The 14429-nt window shown below is 46.2% G+C and overlaps 1 protein-coding gene across 1 annotated transcript in view; it reads left to right on the top strand.

The window, feature by feature from the left end:
• The window catches only part of LOC311117567 (dolichyl-diphosphooligosaccharide--protein glycosyltransferase subunit TUSC3), a gene marked incomplete at its 5' end in the record, with an annotated part of 38655 nt that extends 24997 nt beyond the window's left edge, over positions 1–13658 (top strand). The window contains 4 exons of the mRNA XM_084192498.1: positions 3270–3333; positions 6800–6874; positions 12467–12557; positions 13577–13658. Coding sequence (XP_084048624.1) covers positions 3270–3333; positions 6800–6874; positions 12467–12557; positions 13577–13592 — 246 coding nt within the window. The remainder of the gene's footprint in view (positions 1–3269; positions 3334–6799; positions 6875–12466; positions 12558–13576) is intronic.
• Positions 13659–14429: the final 771 nt, after the last annotated feature.

Raw genomic sequence — 14429 nt, forward strand, 5'->3', positions numbered from 1 at the left:
CCTCTCCTCCTCCTCTCCTCCTCCTCCTCTCCTCCTCCTTTCCTCTCCTCCTCTCCTCTGTTGTTTTCCTCTGCTCAGTTCCCTAATGCGCTCCTTTGTTATTTCCTGTCAGACTAAAGGAAACAAAGTTATGTTCTGTAGAGGTTATTTATTCTCCTCTCTTGTTTTCCTTAAACTGTGTCTTTAGTGAAGAATCCTTTATTCCCATCTCCAACTCTATTCCTCCTCTATTCCACCTCTATTCCTCCTCTAATATTTGGATAATGTTCTATTTTAATATTTTCTGCTGGACATGTACAGTAGCTTTGTAATGGCGGGGGCTGTTCACAAAGGGCACCCTATTCCCTAGATAGTGCACTACTTTTGACCAGACTATATAGGGAATAGGACGCCATTTGGGGCACATCCCTGGTCACTGTGGGGGGCACTGCACTAGCTCTGGGTTGCCAGGTTGGTGATATAGAAAGGACGTGATAGACTACATAGAACCCTAGAGGCTTTCCTAAGCGCCTCTGGCAACGCACAGGATGATATTCCACACGATTTACGCGTATTGTTTTTGACCTGTCATGAAGTACATGTGCTCTTCTTGGCGTGTCACATGTAGCCAGTGTACGTGTTTCCGTGTTCTGAACATGATAGTTCTGTGAGAGCTGAATGACAACAACTTGAAAATGATTATTTCATTCCGTGAAGCTAGGTGCTGTAAATAGTTACAGGGTTTATCCACTGAGGTAACTGGGGGGTATATGCAGAGTATAAGTATTTCAGCGTTGTGCTTGCGTCCTAGCAACCGGAATGATGACAGCCGGTGTTGTATTTTCGGACGAACTTGGCAGCCACACTTCACTTGACGACACTGGCATGAAGTCTTGGACTACACACACACACACACACACACAACAGAGAGGAATCTGTCTCTCCCCTCTTCATCGTCATGTTCATCACCATCATCATCATCATCATCATGCATTATGCACTCCACTTTGAGATAGTTTTTCTGTGAAAAGCGTGTTATATTCAGTGTTTTATTATCATTATTATTATTATTATTATTATTATCATAGTGTAGCGATCCTGTGGTAGCTAGAAGATACTGGAGTCCCTCAGGAGGGCCATCACGACCGACCGCCAGCCCACACGATGCTGAAACCCATACGCGTTACATAGCCTAGCAGAGATACAGGGAATGGTTGACACACTCACACACGTACTCCGACAATAGCGCACACACCCACGGAAGTGCATGCTCTCACACACACACACACACACACACACACACACACACACACACACACACACACACACACACACACACACACACAGGGACCAAATGAGGACATAATGACATTGACACCAGTATCTGTATTTATGGCTATTAAATGCCCATGTTATCAACCATGGAAATGGTTTCTATGTTATCAACATCACCTTTGACCTAATGTACTAGAAGGGAAACAGTGCTCTCGAGTGGCGCAGTGGTCTAAGGCACTGCATCTCAGTGCTTGAGGCGTCACTACAGACCCCCTGGTTCGATTCCAGGCTGTATCACAACCGGCCGTGATTGGGAGTCCAATAGGGCGGCGCACATTTGGCCCAGCGTCGTCCGGGTTTGGTCGGTGTAGGCCATCATTGTAAATAAGAATTTGTTCTAAACTGACTTGCCTAGTTAAATAAAGGTTAAAAATAAAAATAAAAAATTGGGTGCAAAAAAACTTGACCAACATTTCCAGGTTTTCCAGAAATACAGGTTGAAGGATTCGGGAATTCTGATTCAGGGAACCTTTTTGTTCCCGGGATTTCTGGAGAACCTTGGAGAACGTTACCATAATTTGGGGGAAGTTACCATAATTTTGCAACCCTAAAAGTAAAGCAAGCATGTTACAAGGTATAGTATGAAAAGACAGTGTCTTTATGGAAAGTTGCCGTATCTGGCTGGGAAGGACACAATCATCATTCTATTGTGTGCCCATCTTTCCTACCAGTACATAGAAGAAATCCACACAAGAAAATCCACACGACAAATTCCCATCAACCATTGATAGTTTAGTTTATTTCGATCCCCATCAGCTGTTGAATAAGCCTCAGCTATTCTTCCTGGGGCTCACGATAGGCAAGACATTTCTCTGCTATTGGGTTCTCTCGTAGAACCAGAATAGATTCTGTTCAACGGTGTGCAATTCAATTATTTACAGCCACTGTGGTTGGTAAACACACACACACCCACCTGTGGCATCTTGTCGAGGTAGGGAGATGGTATGTACAGAGAAATGGGATGCCTTTTTTTCCTCTCCATGCCATGTAGCCGGTGGACCTCAGTTTGACCGGTCTGTCTCTTAATCACACACACACACACACACACACACCGTGGACAAGGATAGGAAATAGATGTTTTCTTATCAGTGGAGACACAGGCTCCTTGTGTGAGGAAACTTTCCTGATAACTCAGGGGAAGACAACTTCCCTACACTGCACATTCTCTCCTCCTATTGGCTACGGTTAGTTAGTAAAGCGTTGTGATTGGCCACGGTTAGTAATGCGTTGTGCCTTGACCTTGTGACAACAGGTAGGCCAGACTTCTCTTTCATGGAGTTGTGAAAAGGAATGGGGCCATGATTGTTTTCCTGGAGTGAGTCGTGTGTGTGTGTGTGTGTGTGTGTGTGTGTGTGTGTGTGAGAGTGAGTGCGTGAAAGATGGGGCGTGAAAGATGGGGACTAGGCATTGCTTATCTTAAAGCCACACAGCCAGCGAGTGTTTACCACTGTTGTGACACAAATGTGAAATATGTGGCCATTGTGGAGGATTTTCTACCCATTTCATTTGTAACTTTTTAATCTTGGCCTTTTCCCCCTCTCTCTCATTCATGGTCTATAGCTCACGTGCTGTACGCCTCTCCAATTCCATCTCTCTCCCTACCTGTTTTTTCATAATAAGGGAATTTTTACCAATTGTGACTAACATTGTAACTTCTCTCTCTACCTCTACCTCCCTCTCTCTCTCTCTCTCTACCTCTCTACCTCTCTATCTCTACCTCTCTCTCTCTACCCCTCTCTCTCTCTCTCTCTCTCTCTACCCCCCTCTCTCTCTCTCTCTCTCTCTCTCTATCTCTACCTCTCTTTCTCTCTCTCTTTCCCTCTCTTTCTCTCTCTCTACCTCTTTCCCTCTTTCTCTTTCTCTCGCTACCTCTCTTTCCCTCTCTCTCTACCTCTGTCTCTCTACCTCTCCCTTTCTCTCCCGTTCTCTCTCTCCCCCCGCTCTCTCTGTTTCAGAGTTATATCCATGGGAGCAGCCAGGCCCAGTTTGTAGCTGAGTCCCACATCATCCTGCTGCTCAGTATCCTTAACACTAATGCCTCATGGGAGAACTGAGGAGTAACCAATGGGAAGCCTGTATTCACTACTTCCTCTATATGATACAGGGGATTCATGTCTGTATTCAAAACCTACTCTATATGATACAGAGAATTAACCAATGGGAAGCTTGTATTCACTACTTCCTCTATATGATACAGGGGATTCATGTCTGTATTCAATACCTACTCTATATGATACAGAGGATTAACCAATGGGAAGCCTGTATTCACTACTTCCTCTATGATACAGGGGATCCATGTCTGTATTCAATACCTACTCTATATGGTACAGATGATTAACCAATGGGAAGCCTGTATTCACTACTTCCCCTAAGATACGGTGGAGTAGCTAATGGGAAGCCTGTGTTCACTACTTCCTCTATATGATACGGAGTAACCAATGGGAAGCCTGTATTCACTACCTAGTCAAATCAAATCACATTTTATTTGTCACATGCGCTGAATACAACAGGTCTAGACCTTACCGTGAAATGCTTACTTACAAGCCCTTAACCAACAATGCAGTTCAAGAAATAGAGTTAAGAAAATATTTACTAAATAAACTAAAGTAAAAACGTTTTCTTTTTTTAAAGTCACACAAGAAAATTACATAACAATAACAAGGCTATATACAGGGGGTACCGGTACCGAGTCAGTGTGTGGAGGTACAGGTTAGTCGAGGTAATTTGTAAAGTGATTATGCATAGATAATAAACAGCGAGTAGCAGCAGGGGGGGGTGTCAATGTAAATAGTCCAGGTGGCCATTTGATTAATTGTTCGGGGGTAGAAGCTGGGGGTCGAAGCTGTTAAGGAGCATTTTGGTCCTAGACTTGGCGCTCCGGTACTGCTTGCCGTGCGGTAGCAGAGAGAACAGTCTATGACTTGGGTGACTGGAGTCTTTGACAATTTTTGGGGCCTTCCTCTGACACCGCCTAGTATAGAGGTCCTGGATGGCAGGAAGCTTGGCCCCAGTGATGTACTGGGCCGTACGCATTACCCTCTGTAGCGCCTTACGGTCAGATGCCGAGCAGTTGCCATAACAGGCAGTGATGCAACCAGTCAGGATGCTCTCGATGGTGCAGCTGTATAAGTTTTTGAGGATCTGGGGACCCATGCCAAATCTTTTCAGTCTCCTGTGGGGAAAAAACGTGTTGTCGTGCCCTCTTCACGACTGTCTTGGTGTGTTTGGACCATGATAGTTTGTTGGATGTGGACACCAAGGAACTTGAAACTCTCGACCCGCTCCACTTCAGCCCGTCGATGTTAATGGGAGCCTGTTCGGCCCTCCTTTTCCTGTTGTCCACGATCAGCTCCTTTGTCTTGCTCACATTGAGCAAGATTCACATCTAGTGCCAGATTCAGGAAGCATTTGCACCTAAACACCAACAGGAAAGCAGATCCTGAAGCTTCATGATATCACACATTTTTCTACACTATTTACTCTGTATTAACAGTTCACCGTAATAGAGTATTACTTCACATAAACCTCGAGCAATATTTCCTCTGCATAGAAACATTTGTGAACTTTACACCTTTTTTGCAAGTGCTTAGTAAATCTAGTGTCATTCTAGTCCATAGTGTATCACCATAGAGACCTACACTGTCGTTCTAGTCCACAGTGTATCGCTGTAGAGACCTACAGTGTCATTCTAGTCCATAGAGTATCGCTGTAGAGACCTACAGTGTCATTCTAGTCCATAGAGTATCGCTGTAGAGACCTACAGTGTCATTCTGGTCCATAGAGTATCGCCGTAGAGACCTGCAGCGTCATTTCCTACCATCTGCACGAGGCAGCGTACATTTTCAATTCAAGCCTTTTCTACTATCCAATCTTCCATTGTTCACTTCCACACAATCCCCTCTTTTGTTGCTTTTGCTGGGGTATTTGTTATTTTCCCATGCACCTGTGGACATTTTTGTTCGAATGCGAGGGGGGGGGGGGGGGGGGGGGATTGGGAGATATGTGGGATATAGACACCAGTGAAAACACCAAGGTACACATATGTCAGGCGGCATCTGGAAAGGGCCCATACAAACACACTGATATGATGCACAGCTGTACACAGAACACAGTTCCACCCACACGCTCTACCCTTTCTCTCTGGTTCACATTCAAACACATCTGCATCTGTAGCTCTCACACACAATCAATGGAACACATGCTAAAAGGCTTGAGAGCAGCAGCCTTGAGAATGAGGCCTGAGACACACTCACACACACACACACACACACACACACACACACACACACAGCTGGCAGTTGTCTTCTTCTTTTCATTAATACTATCTCCAGTCTCCTCCAGTTTTAATTCCACTTTAATTAGAATGGTTTGTGTGCTCCGTGTTGGCTCTGTCCAACCCCCACACCCACCCATCCACCCACGCTCACACACACACTGAGCCTGGAGGACGATTTGGCTGCTTGGGGAGATGAGAAGCCGATGCCCGGCAAGCAGCGGACTGTGTGCATGTGCGCAGGTGTGTGTGTGTGTGTGTGTGTGTCTCAGGTCTGATTCTCAAGGACCCGTTGGCACATATGCTGCTCTCAAGCCTCTTGTTCCATTTAATGCGGCTGCATCTAAGGCGGCCTAATTTAGCCTTCCAAAAAGATCAAAATGATTTCCATATGCATGAGAGCCTGTGTACAAGGAAATGGCTAGACTTGCTTTAGGTATGAATGTAATAAACGACTGAAATTGTTTTGATAATATTTTATTTATTTTATAATAATCTGTATGACTGGCCATATATTGGTCATATATCAGACATTTCTATCCAAAGTGACTTACAGTTGACAGTGACAGATATGTTCAGTATATGGTATGTGGCCCATGCGGGAATCAAACCCACGACCCTGGTGTTACAGCACTACACTCTAACCCACTGAGCTATTGGAACTTCCTAAATAGTCGTCAAGATGAGTGCAATCAGTGATCCGAACCTCAACCACCTTATGGTTACAGAGTCTTTATGACTGAGTGGAGGGTCCACCCAACTCCCCTGTCCACAGCTAACATCATAGTCCATCATCATCTCTTCTCCTTCTGTTCTTCATTCATCTCCTATCCATTCTTAGCAATGTCTATAGGTCTTGCGTGCATACACAAAAAAATATGTATGCACGCATGACTGTAAGTCGCTTTGGATAAAAGCGTCTGCTAAATGGCATATTATATTATTATTATTATTATACAGGAGTTGATTAACCACTTATCCCACACAAATCGCTATGTTCACAGTCCGAGTTAACGGCTCACTGCTCACACTGAATGAAAACACACTGCAACTAAATTGACTTTTGACTTTTGTCTTGAACATTGAAAGATTGGCATTGTCTGCTTCCCTGCACCTGGGTTATACACAGTACACACACACACACAGTATTACAAACATGCACTTACAGTACACGCACTGTGGTTAGTCCGTTTCCTTGACAACTGCCCACAGATGCCGCCATCACCATGGGGATGGTCCTGCTCAACGAGGCGGCGACGTCCAAAGGAGATGTGGGCAAGAGGAGAAGTGAGTGATTCCTTCTTATTTGTTAGTGTATCACGGACTGTATTACGGACTGTATTACGGATTGTATCACGGACTGTATTACGGGGCCATTCAGCTGCCGGGGCCCCCAGGGGCCCAAGTACTGAGCTGCTGCTTTCCTTCTCTACCTGCTAGTCAACTGGTGAACTATTAGATGGTTGGTCAGTGGTGTCCCAGGTCCCTGATTAGAAGGAGAGAATGCCCAGAAGTGTTTCTTCCTTGGCCCCAGGACTGCAGTTGAATTATAGTCTCTGTAGTATGGAGCGTGTGATTGTTGTGGTTAGTATGGGGGGGACTTTGTATGGAAATGAGATGATCTCATGTTCCACTGTCAGAGTGATTGGGTCACCTGTGTTTGTGTGTGTGTGTGTGTGTGTGTGTGTGTGTGTGTGTGTGTATGTGTGTGTGTGTGTGTGTGTGTGTGTGTGTGTGTGTGTGTGTGTGTGTGTGTGTGTGTGTGTGTGTGCGCGTGTGTGTGCGCATGTGTGTGTTTGTCGGGAAACTCAATCACACACAACATGAAACTAGTATCCTGTTGATAATTGTTACGCTGAAAATACTGATGAGAACTTCCTGGTCTTTGACATCAGACACCCAATCACTCCTCAACTCTACTGTTATAGCAGCTGAGTGTTGAGTGTTCAGACACAACTTCACCACTGTGCATGACCCAGATAAGTAAGCCTAAAAAAAATGGTGGTTAAAAGGGTGTGTTATCCCCCTTAACAATGTAAAGTAAATGCAAATGACTGTTTTTTAAAATCATTACCATCATAAGCATTCCTTTTAGCATCAACCGCTAACAAGCCTTTGAAATGCTAATTAGCGCGCTAGGATCATGCTCCTATTACGGGGCTTAGGCCAGTGGTGGAATCAGGGGTTGGCTGAACTTTGATCTCGCGTGCTAATCCTGAAAAGCACAGCCCAAACCAAGCTGCATAGCTAATGACGGGAATTATAATCAGGGCTTGAATTAGCTCTCATGAAGAAACAAACAGGCAGCAAAATGAAACAGTAGGATGAGCCGTTTCCCTGTTGAGGGATCAGATTTACTTAAGCGTGAGTACACGTTGAAACAGTAGGATGAGCCGTTTCCCTGGTGAGGGATCAGATTTTTCTTAAGCGTGAGTACACGTTGAAACAAATCAATTAAAAGGACTGATAAGATAATAGCTTTAAATGTTCTCTGTAATGAGTGAAATCTTTAAAAACACTTAACAATATCAACTGAGGGAATGATGCAGGGCTTTATCAAATTTCCATCAGGGGGAAATCACTGACCTTTATAGCACAGAAGCACAAATAACCGGATGTTGTATTAATATGCAAGCCACACACACACCCTTCCACCATCAATCACCTGACACACAGACTGTCACTAACTACTGTTCAGTGACATAGTCAAACAGACTGTTACTAACTACTGTTCAGTCACATAGTCACACAGACTGTCACTAACTACTGTTCAATCACATGGTCACACAGACTGTCACTAACTACTGTTCAGTCACATGGTCACACAGACTGTCACTAACTATTGTTCAGTCACATAGTCAACCAGCCTGTCACACAGACTGTCACTAACTACTGTTCAGTCACATGGTCACACAGACTGTCACTAACTACTGTTCAGTCACATAGTCAAACAGACTGTCACTAACTACTGTTCAGTCACATAGTCACACAGACTGTCACTAACTACTGTTCAGTCACATAGTCAAACAGACTGTTACTAACTACTGTTCAGTCACATAGTCAAACAGACTGTCACTAACTACTGTTCAGTCACGTAGTCACACAGACTGTCACTAACTACTGTTCAGTCACATGGTCACACAGACTGTCACTAACTACTGTTCAGTCACGTAGTCACACAGACTGTCACTAACTACTGTTCAGTCACATGGTCACACAGACTGTCACTAACTACTGTTCAGTCACATGGTCACACAGACTGTCACTAACTACTGTTCAGTCACATGGTCACACAGACTGTCACTAACTACTGTTCAGTCACATGGTCACACAGACTGTCACTAACTACTGTTCAGTCACATGGTCACACAGACTGACACACAGACTGTCACTAACTACTGTTCACACATCTCCCTGTCAATAACACCCAGTCACACATTATGCCAACAGGTCCATGAGAATGAGCAATAACACACTGAATGAGTCAGCCACAAAATATCCTGGGGCCACCACTCCCTGTCTCACCACTTATCCCACTGTCGCTCCTCTGTCTCTGTCTCTCCTCTCTCTGTCTCTCCTCTCTCCTCTCTCTGTCTCTCTCTCTCTCCTCTCTCTGTCTCTCCTCTCTCTCTCTCTCCCTCTCTCTCTCTCTCTCTCTCTCTCTCTGTCTCTCTCTCTCTGTCTCTCTCTCTGTCTCTCTGTCTGTCTCTCCTCTCTCTCTCTCTGTCTCTCCTCTCTCTCTCTCTCTCTCTCTCTCTCTGTCTCTCTGTCTGTCTCTCCTCTCTCTCTCTCTGTCTCTCCTCTCTCTGTCTCTCTCTCTCCTCTCTGTCTCTCCTCTCTCTCTCTCTCTCTCTCTCTCTCCCTTTCTCTCTCTCTCTCTCTCTCTCTGTCTCTCTCCACTCTCTCTCTGTGTCTCTCCTCTCTCTGTCTGTCTCTCTGTCTCTCCTCTCTCTCTCCTCTCCTCTCTCTCTTGCAGTCTCTCCTCTCCTCGCTCTCTCTCTCTCTCTGTCTCTCTGTGTCTCTCCGTCCTCTCTCGTTCAATTCTATCACCTCAGTCAATGCATACTTCAAAGGAGTGAGATTCAACTTTCCTATTTAGAAACCACCACAGTGTGAACATGATGAAGACCAGATGGTTGTTCTTCAATGCCATAAGTCATTTATCTCTGCTATTAACAGTACGGTAGAGCTAAATATCAGGACATTCCAGAAATGCTGTACTGCTTGGAGAAATATGTAAACGGGTGTACAGGGCAACAACATGGTGAACAATACAAAACACATTCATCAGAACACTGTACTGTTGCCAATGGCAGAATATGTGATTTGTGTGTGCGTGTCTGAGCATGTTCCCATCTGTGTGTGTGTGTGTGTGTGTGTGTGTGTGTGTGTCAGAATATGATTTCCTAGCCACTGCTTCAACAGAAGGCTCAGAGCTTCAGTGAAGTGTCAGTGTGTATGGGATCACATGTATCAAGAACAGAAGGGACATCCCCCATAGGAACAGAAACACACATTTGTCAATGCCCCACAGCATCTAGTCCTTGATCTCAAACACACACACACACACACACACTGTATGCAAACATCAGTCATCTCACACATTAGGCATACACACATGCATACTCAAACACTTCTCCTCCCCCTCCTCTCTCCTCCTGCTCCTCTCTCCTCCTCCTCTCCTCCTCCTCCCTCCTCCTCCTCTCTCCCCCTCCTCCTCCCTCCTCCTCCTCTCTCCTCCCCCTCCTCTCTCCTCCTGCTCCTCTCTCCTCCTCCTCTCCTCCTCCTCCCTCCTCCTCCTCTCTCCCCCTCCTCCTCTCTCCTTCTCCCTCCTCCTCCTCTCTCCTCTCTCCTCCTCCCTCCTCCTCTCTCCTCCTCCTCTCTCCCCCTCCTCCTCCTCCTCCCTCCTCCTCCTCTCTCCCCCTCCTCCTCTCTCCTTCTCCCTCCTCCTCCTCTCTCCTCTCTCCTCCTCCCTCCTCCTCCTCTCTCCTCCTCCTCTCTCCCCCTCCTCCTCCTCCTCTCTCCTCCTCCTCTGTCTGTGTGTGTGTAGGGGGTCTTGTCCTCACAGCAGGAGGAGGTACAGTACAGAGGTACCAAGGCACATTACCCCGACTCATCTTTTATGACGGAGTCGTACCCCCCCCCACACACACACACACACACAACACCCCCTCCCCCCCAAACACACACACACACAACACCCCCCCCCCACCACCACACACACACACACACAACACCCCTCCCCCCCAAACACACACACACACACAACACCCCTCCCCCCCAAACACACACACATACACACAACACCCCCCCCCCCCCCCCCCCCCCAACACATACACACAGCACCCCTCCCCCCTCCCTCCTTCCCCTTCCAATCCACTAGGCTCACTGAGGTAGTTCCAGTGGAACCCACACGCTGCATGCATAATGACATGACATTATCATTTGTATAAGCATGATGAATATTTGCATAAGTCTGGCAGATGTGGAGAGGCCGGTACTCAGTCCACTGTTCATTTAATTAACACCAGAGAGATGAACCCTGACCCCCACGGTGTGTGTGTGGTGTGCGTGTGTGTGTGTGCGTGGCACAGAAGGCCAACCTCGTGTGTGTTCTGGAGCGAAATGTAAACATGATTAATACAGACCTCCAGAGGCCCACTGGGGTAGTTCTACTGAGAACAGACAAACACACACACACACATGCACTCACACGCAAGCACGCACACATACAAGCATTCACACACACATTGTTGTACAACAGCAGTTGTCCTTGAGATAGCGGTAATTAAAATGCTAAACAACGTCTTTGCAACATGTCCAATGGCAGTCATTCATACGTATGAAACGTGCCGATCAACGCACAGCACATGAAGAAATCAAGTGATGCCTCTCCTACAACAACACCCTTTTTAAGTTCATCTCTCGGCTAGAATTGCCGGCTGTTAAATCAGCAGAAACACCCATCATCCACATTGCATTAGACTCACACAGCATGTCCCAAATGGCACCCTATTCCCTACTGTTGGGCCTCGGTCAAAAGTAGTGCACTAAATAGGGCGCCATTTGGGACGCTGTCGTAGTGACTAATTTTAATAGAAACCCGTTATTTAAAAAAAATTAAATGATACAATTATAAAAACCACAGGCTGGTAAACGTCAGAATATAAGCCTTAGTGATGATTACGAAGAGCTTACATTTCACTGCTCACATGACAATTTGACATAGGCATTAGTTCCCCTCAGGCCTGGCTTCAGCCCATAGCTAAGTAGAGGCCTATTGAAGGATCTCAGTGGGAAGATATAATATCCATTCAATAGGCCCTTCACACACCCTTTACAATTACCACTGTTAGGTCTTCTAGCTAATTATACTACCAGACAACATACAGTAGCGGTAAATATGGAACACTGGGAGGGAGAGGTGATTTTAACAGTCCCAAAAGAACTATACATTGCCTTGTTAGCATACTAAAGGGGTGAGCTTGTGAGTGGTAGTGTGTGTGTGTGTGTGTGTGTGTGTGTGTGTGTGTGTGTGTGTGTGTGTGTGTGTACGCTCACGTGTGTGTGAGAAAGAGAAGAGAAGAGGTTACTATTATGGCTTATGAATTGTGTTGTCTCCACACAGTGTTGATGTGACGGCTGGTTAAAGTGGAGGGCTGTTATGAAGAAGGAGAGCTTGTTTAGTGCTCTTAGGTGGAGCATTAACACTGGAGAATGTGTGTGTGTACAACTCATTTCAGAGAATAAACCATTTGCTTTTCGTTTGTAACCGTCAGGATTTAGTGATCCAGTGCGGTGGTTTTCCTCAGTAATGGTTTAGGCGTCTGCTTTCAAGTGGAACGTGTGTGTGTTTTCTAATGTTGTGGTGTGTTTCAGTTATCTGCCTGGTGGGACTAGGCTTGGTGGTGTTCTTCTTCAGCTTCCTGCTGTCTGTCTTCAGGTCCAAGTACCACGGCTACCCCTACAGGTAACACACACACGTACCTGGACTTCGCCATTTTACCAACGTTATCCACAGAATTAGCGCCAGGAGTTTTCCTGGCCACGTGACTTAACCAGGAAAACACCTGGGCCCAGAGTTTTTCAGTTGACGTCGTCTGGATAAACTCCTGGCCCTACTCATAGTGAATATATAGAGTACATCTCTAAGTTGAATGCACCGATTAGAGCGTCTGCTAAATGACTTAAATGTTTTTAAAATGTTACGGTACTTAACTTCAGGTCTCAAGGTGTTCTACACTGAATCAGGACTAAGCCACACCATCCACCCTCTAACATGGAACACACCCAGACACTTTTCTCCCAGAACATTGTGTTGCGTTTTTTCCTAACCGAGCGAACTCAAACTGCACTTAGAAGTCAACTTTAACCACTTTTGAACTTCGTCAGATGAGCCGTCAGATGAGCTGTCAGATGAGCTGTCAGATGAGCTGTCAGATGAGCTGTCAGATGAGCGTCAGATGAGCTGTCAGATGAGCTGTCAGATGGGCCGTCAGATGGGCTGTCAGATGGGCTGTCAGATGGGCTGTCAGATGAGCTGTCAGATGGGCTGTCAGATGGGCCGTCAGATGAGCCGTCAGATGGGCTGTCAGATGGGCCGTCAGATGGGCTGTCAGATGGGCTGTCAGATGGGCCATCAGATGGGCTGTCAGATGGGCTGTCAGATGGGCTGTCAGATGGGCTGTCAGATGGGCCGTCAGATGGGCTGTCAGATGGGCTGTCAGATGGGCTGTCAGATGGGCCGTCAGATGAGCCGTCAGATGGGCTGTCAGATGGGCTGTCAGATGAGCTGTCAGATGGGCCGTCAGATGGGCTGTCAGATGGGCTGTCAGATGGGCCATCAGATGGGCCGTTAGATGGTCAGATGGGCCGTCAGATGAGCCGTCAGATGTAAAATCCTCCTTCACTTGGGGTTATGTTTTGGTTCACAATGTCACACTAACGGGCGAGCACTCTGTAATCACACACTCTCTCTCTCTCTTTCAGCTTTCTTATAAAGTGAGTCCGAGGCGGCATCTTCAGAGTGAAGGGTGAAGAGGCTACTTGATGCTGCTAGTTGAGCGGCTGCAGACACGGGGACAGGGTGGGGGGGGGGGTTCATTTCAACTGTTGTATTCAATCTACTTAATAAATGATAATGTGACACACTGAGAAAAGAGACACTCCTACCTCTCTGATTAGTACAGTTCTATCACACACAGCTGTTCTGAAGGAGGTGAGCTCTAGAGGTCTGTCTGAATGGGTTTCATTTGACAGTGTCTGACCAAATGATGGAGAGACAGAAGAGAAAGAAAGAGAGACGTGCTGAGGAGAAGAGGACAGGGAGAGAAAGAAGAATGTAGAGAGACAGACAGAAATGTGTGTGTGTGTGTGTGTGTGTGTGTGTGTGTGTGTGTGTGTGTGTGTGTGTGTGTGTGTGTGTGTGTGTGTGTGTGTGTGTGTGTGTGTGTGTGTGTGTGTGTGAATCAGCTGCAGCCGATGACCGAAGAAGGAACGTAAGTAAACGTCATGATGGGGGGAGTGATGTAGAAGATGTGTGTGTTTCTGTCTCATCTACTGCACTAGACAGAAGACCTGTGGAGGTTGCTGAGGGGAGGACGGCTCATAGTAATGGCTGGAGTGGAGTCAATGGAACGGTATCAACCACATGGAAAACCACGTGTTTGATGTGTTAGATGCCATTGTCGTGTCGCGTCGGCTGTTGGTGGTTATTGCTGTCAAACAAAGAGTCCGCTTAGGCTGCACCTTGATTAGAAGTTTTTATTCGTATCACAAGTTTACAGCATAAGTTTACAGACCCGCGGTGTCTGGAGAAGCACCGTTCCAAAATAATCTGAAT

Source organism: Coregonus lavaretus (assembly GCF_964263955.1).
Source record: "Coregonus lavaretus genome assembly, contig: HAP1_SCAFFOLD_3814, whole genome shotgun sequence".
Taxonomy (NCBI): Eukaryota; Metazoa; Chordata; class Actinopteri; order Salmoniformes; family Salmonidae; genus Coregonus; species Coregonus lavaretus.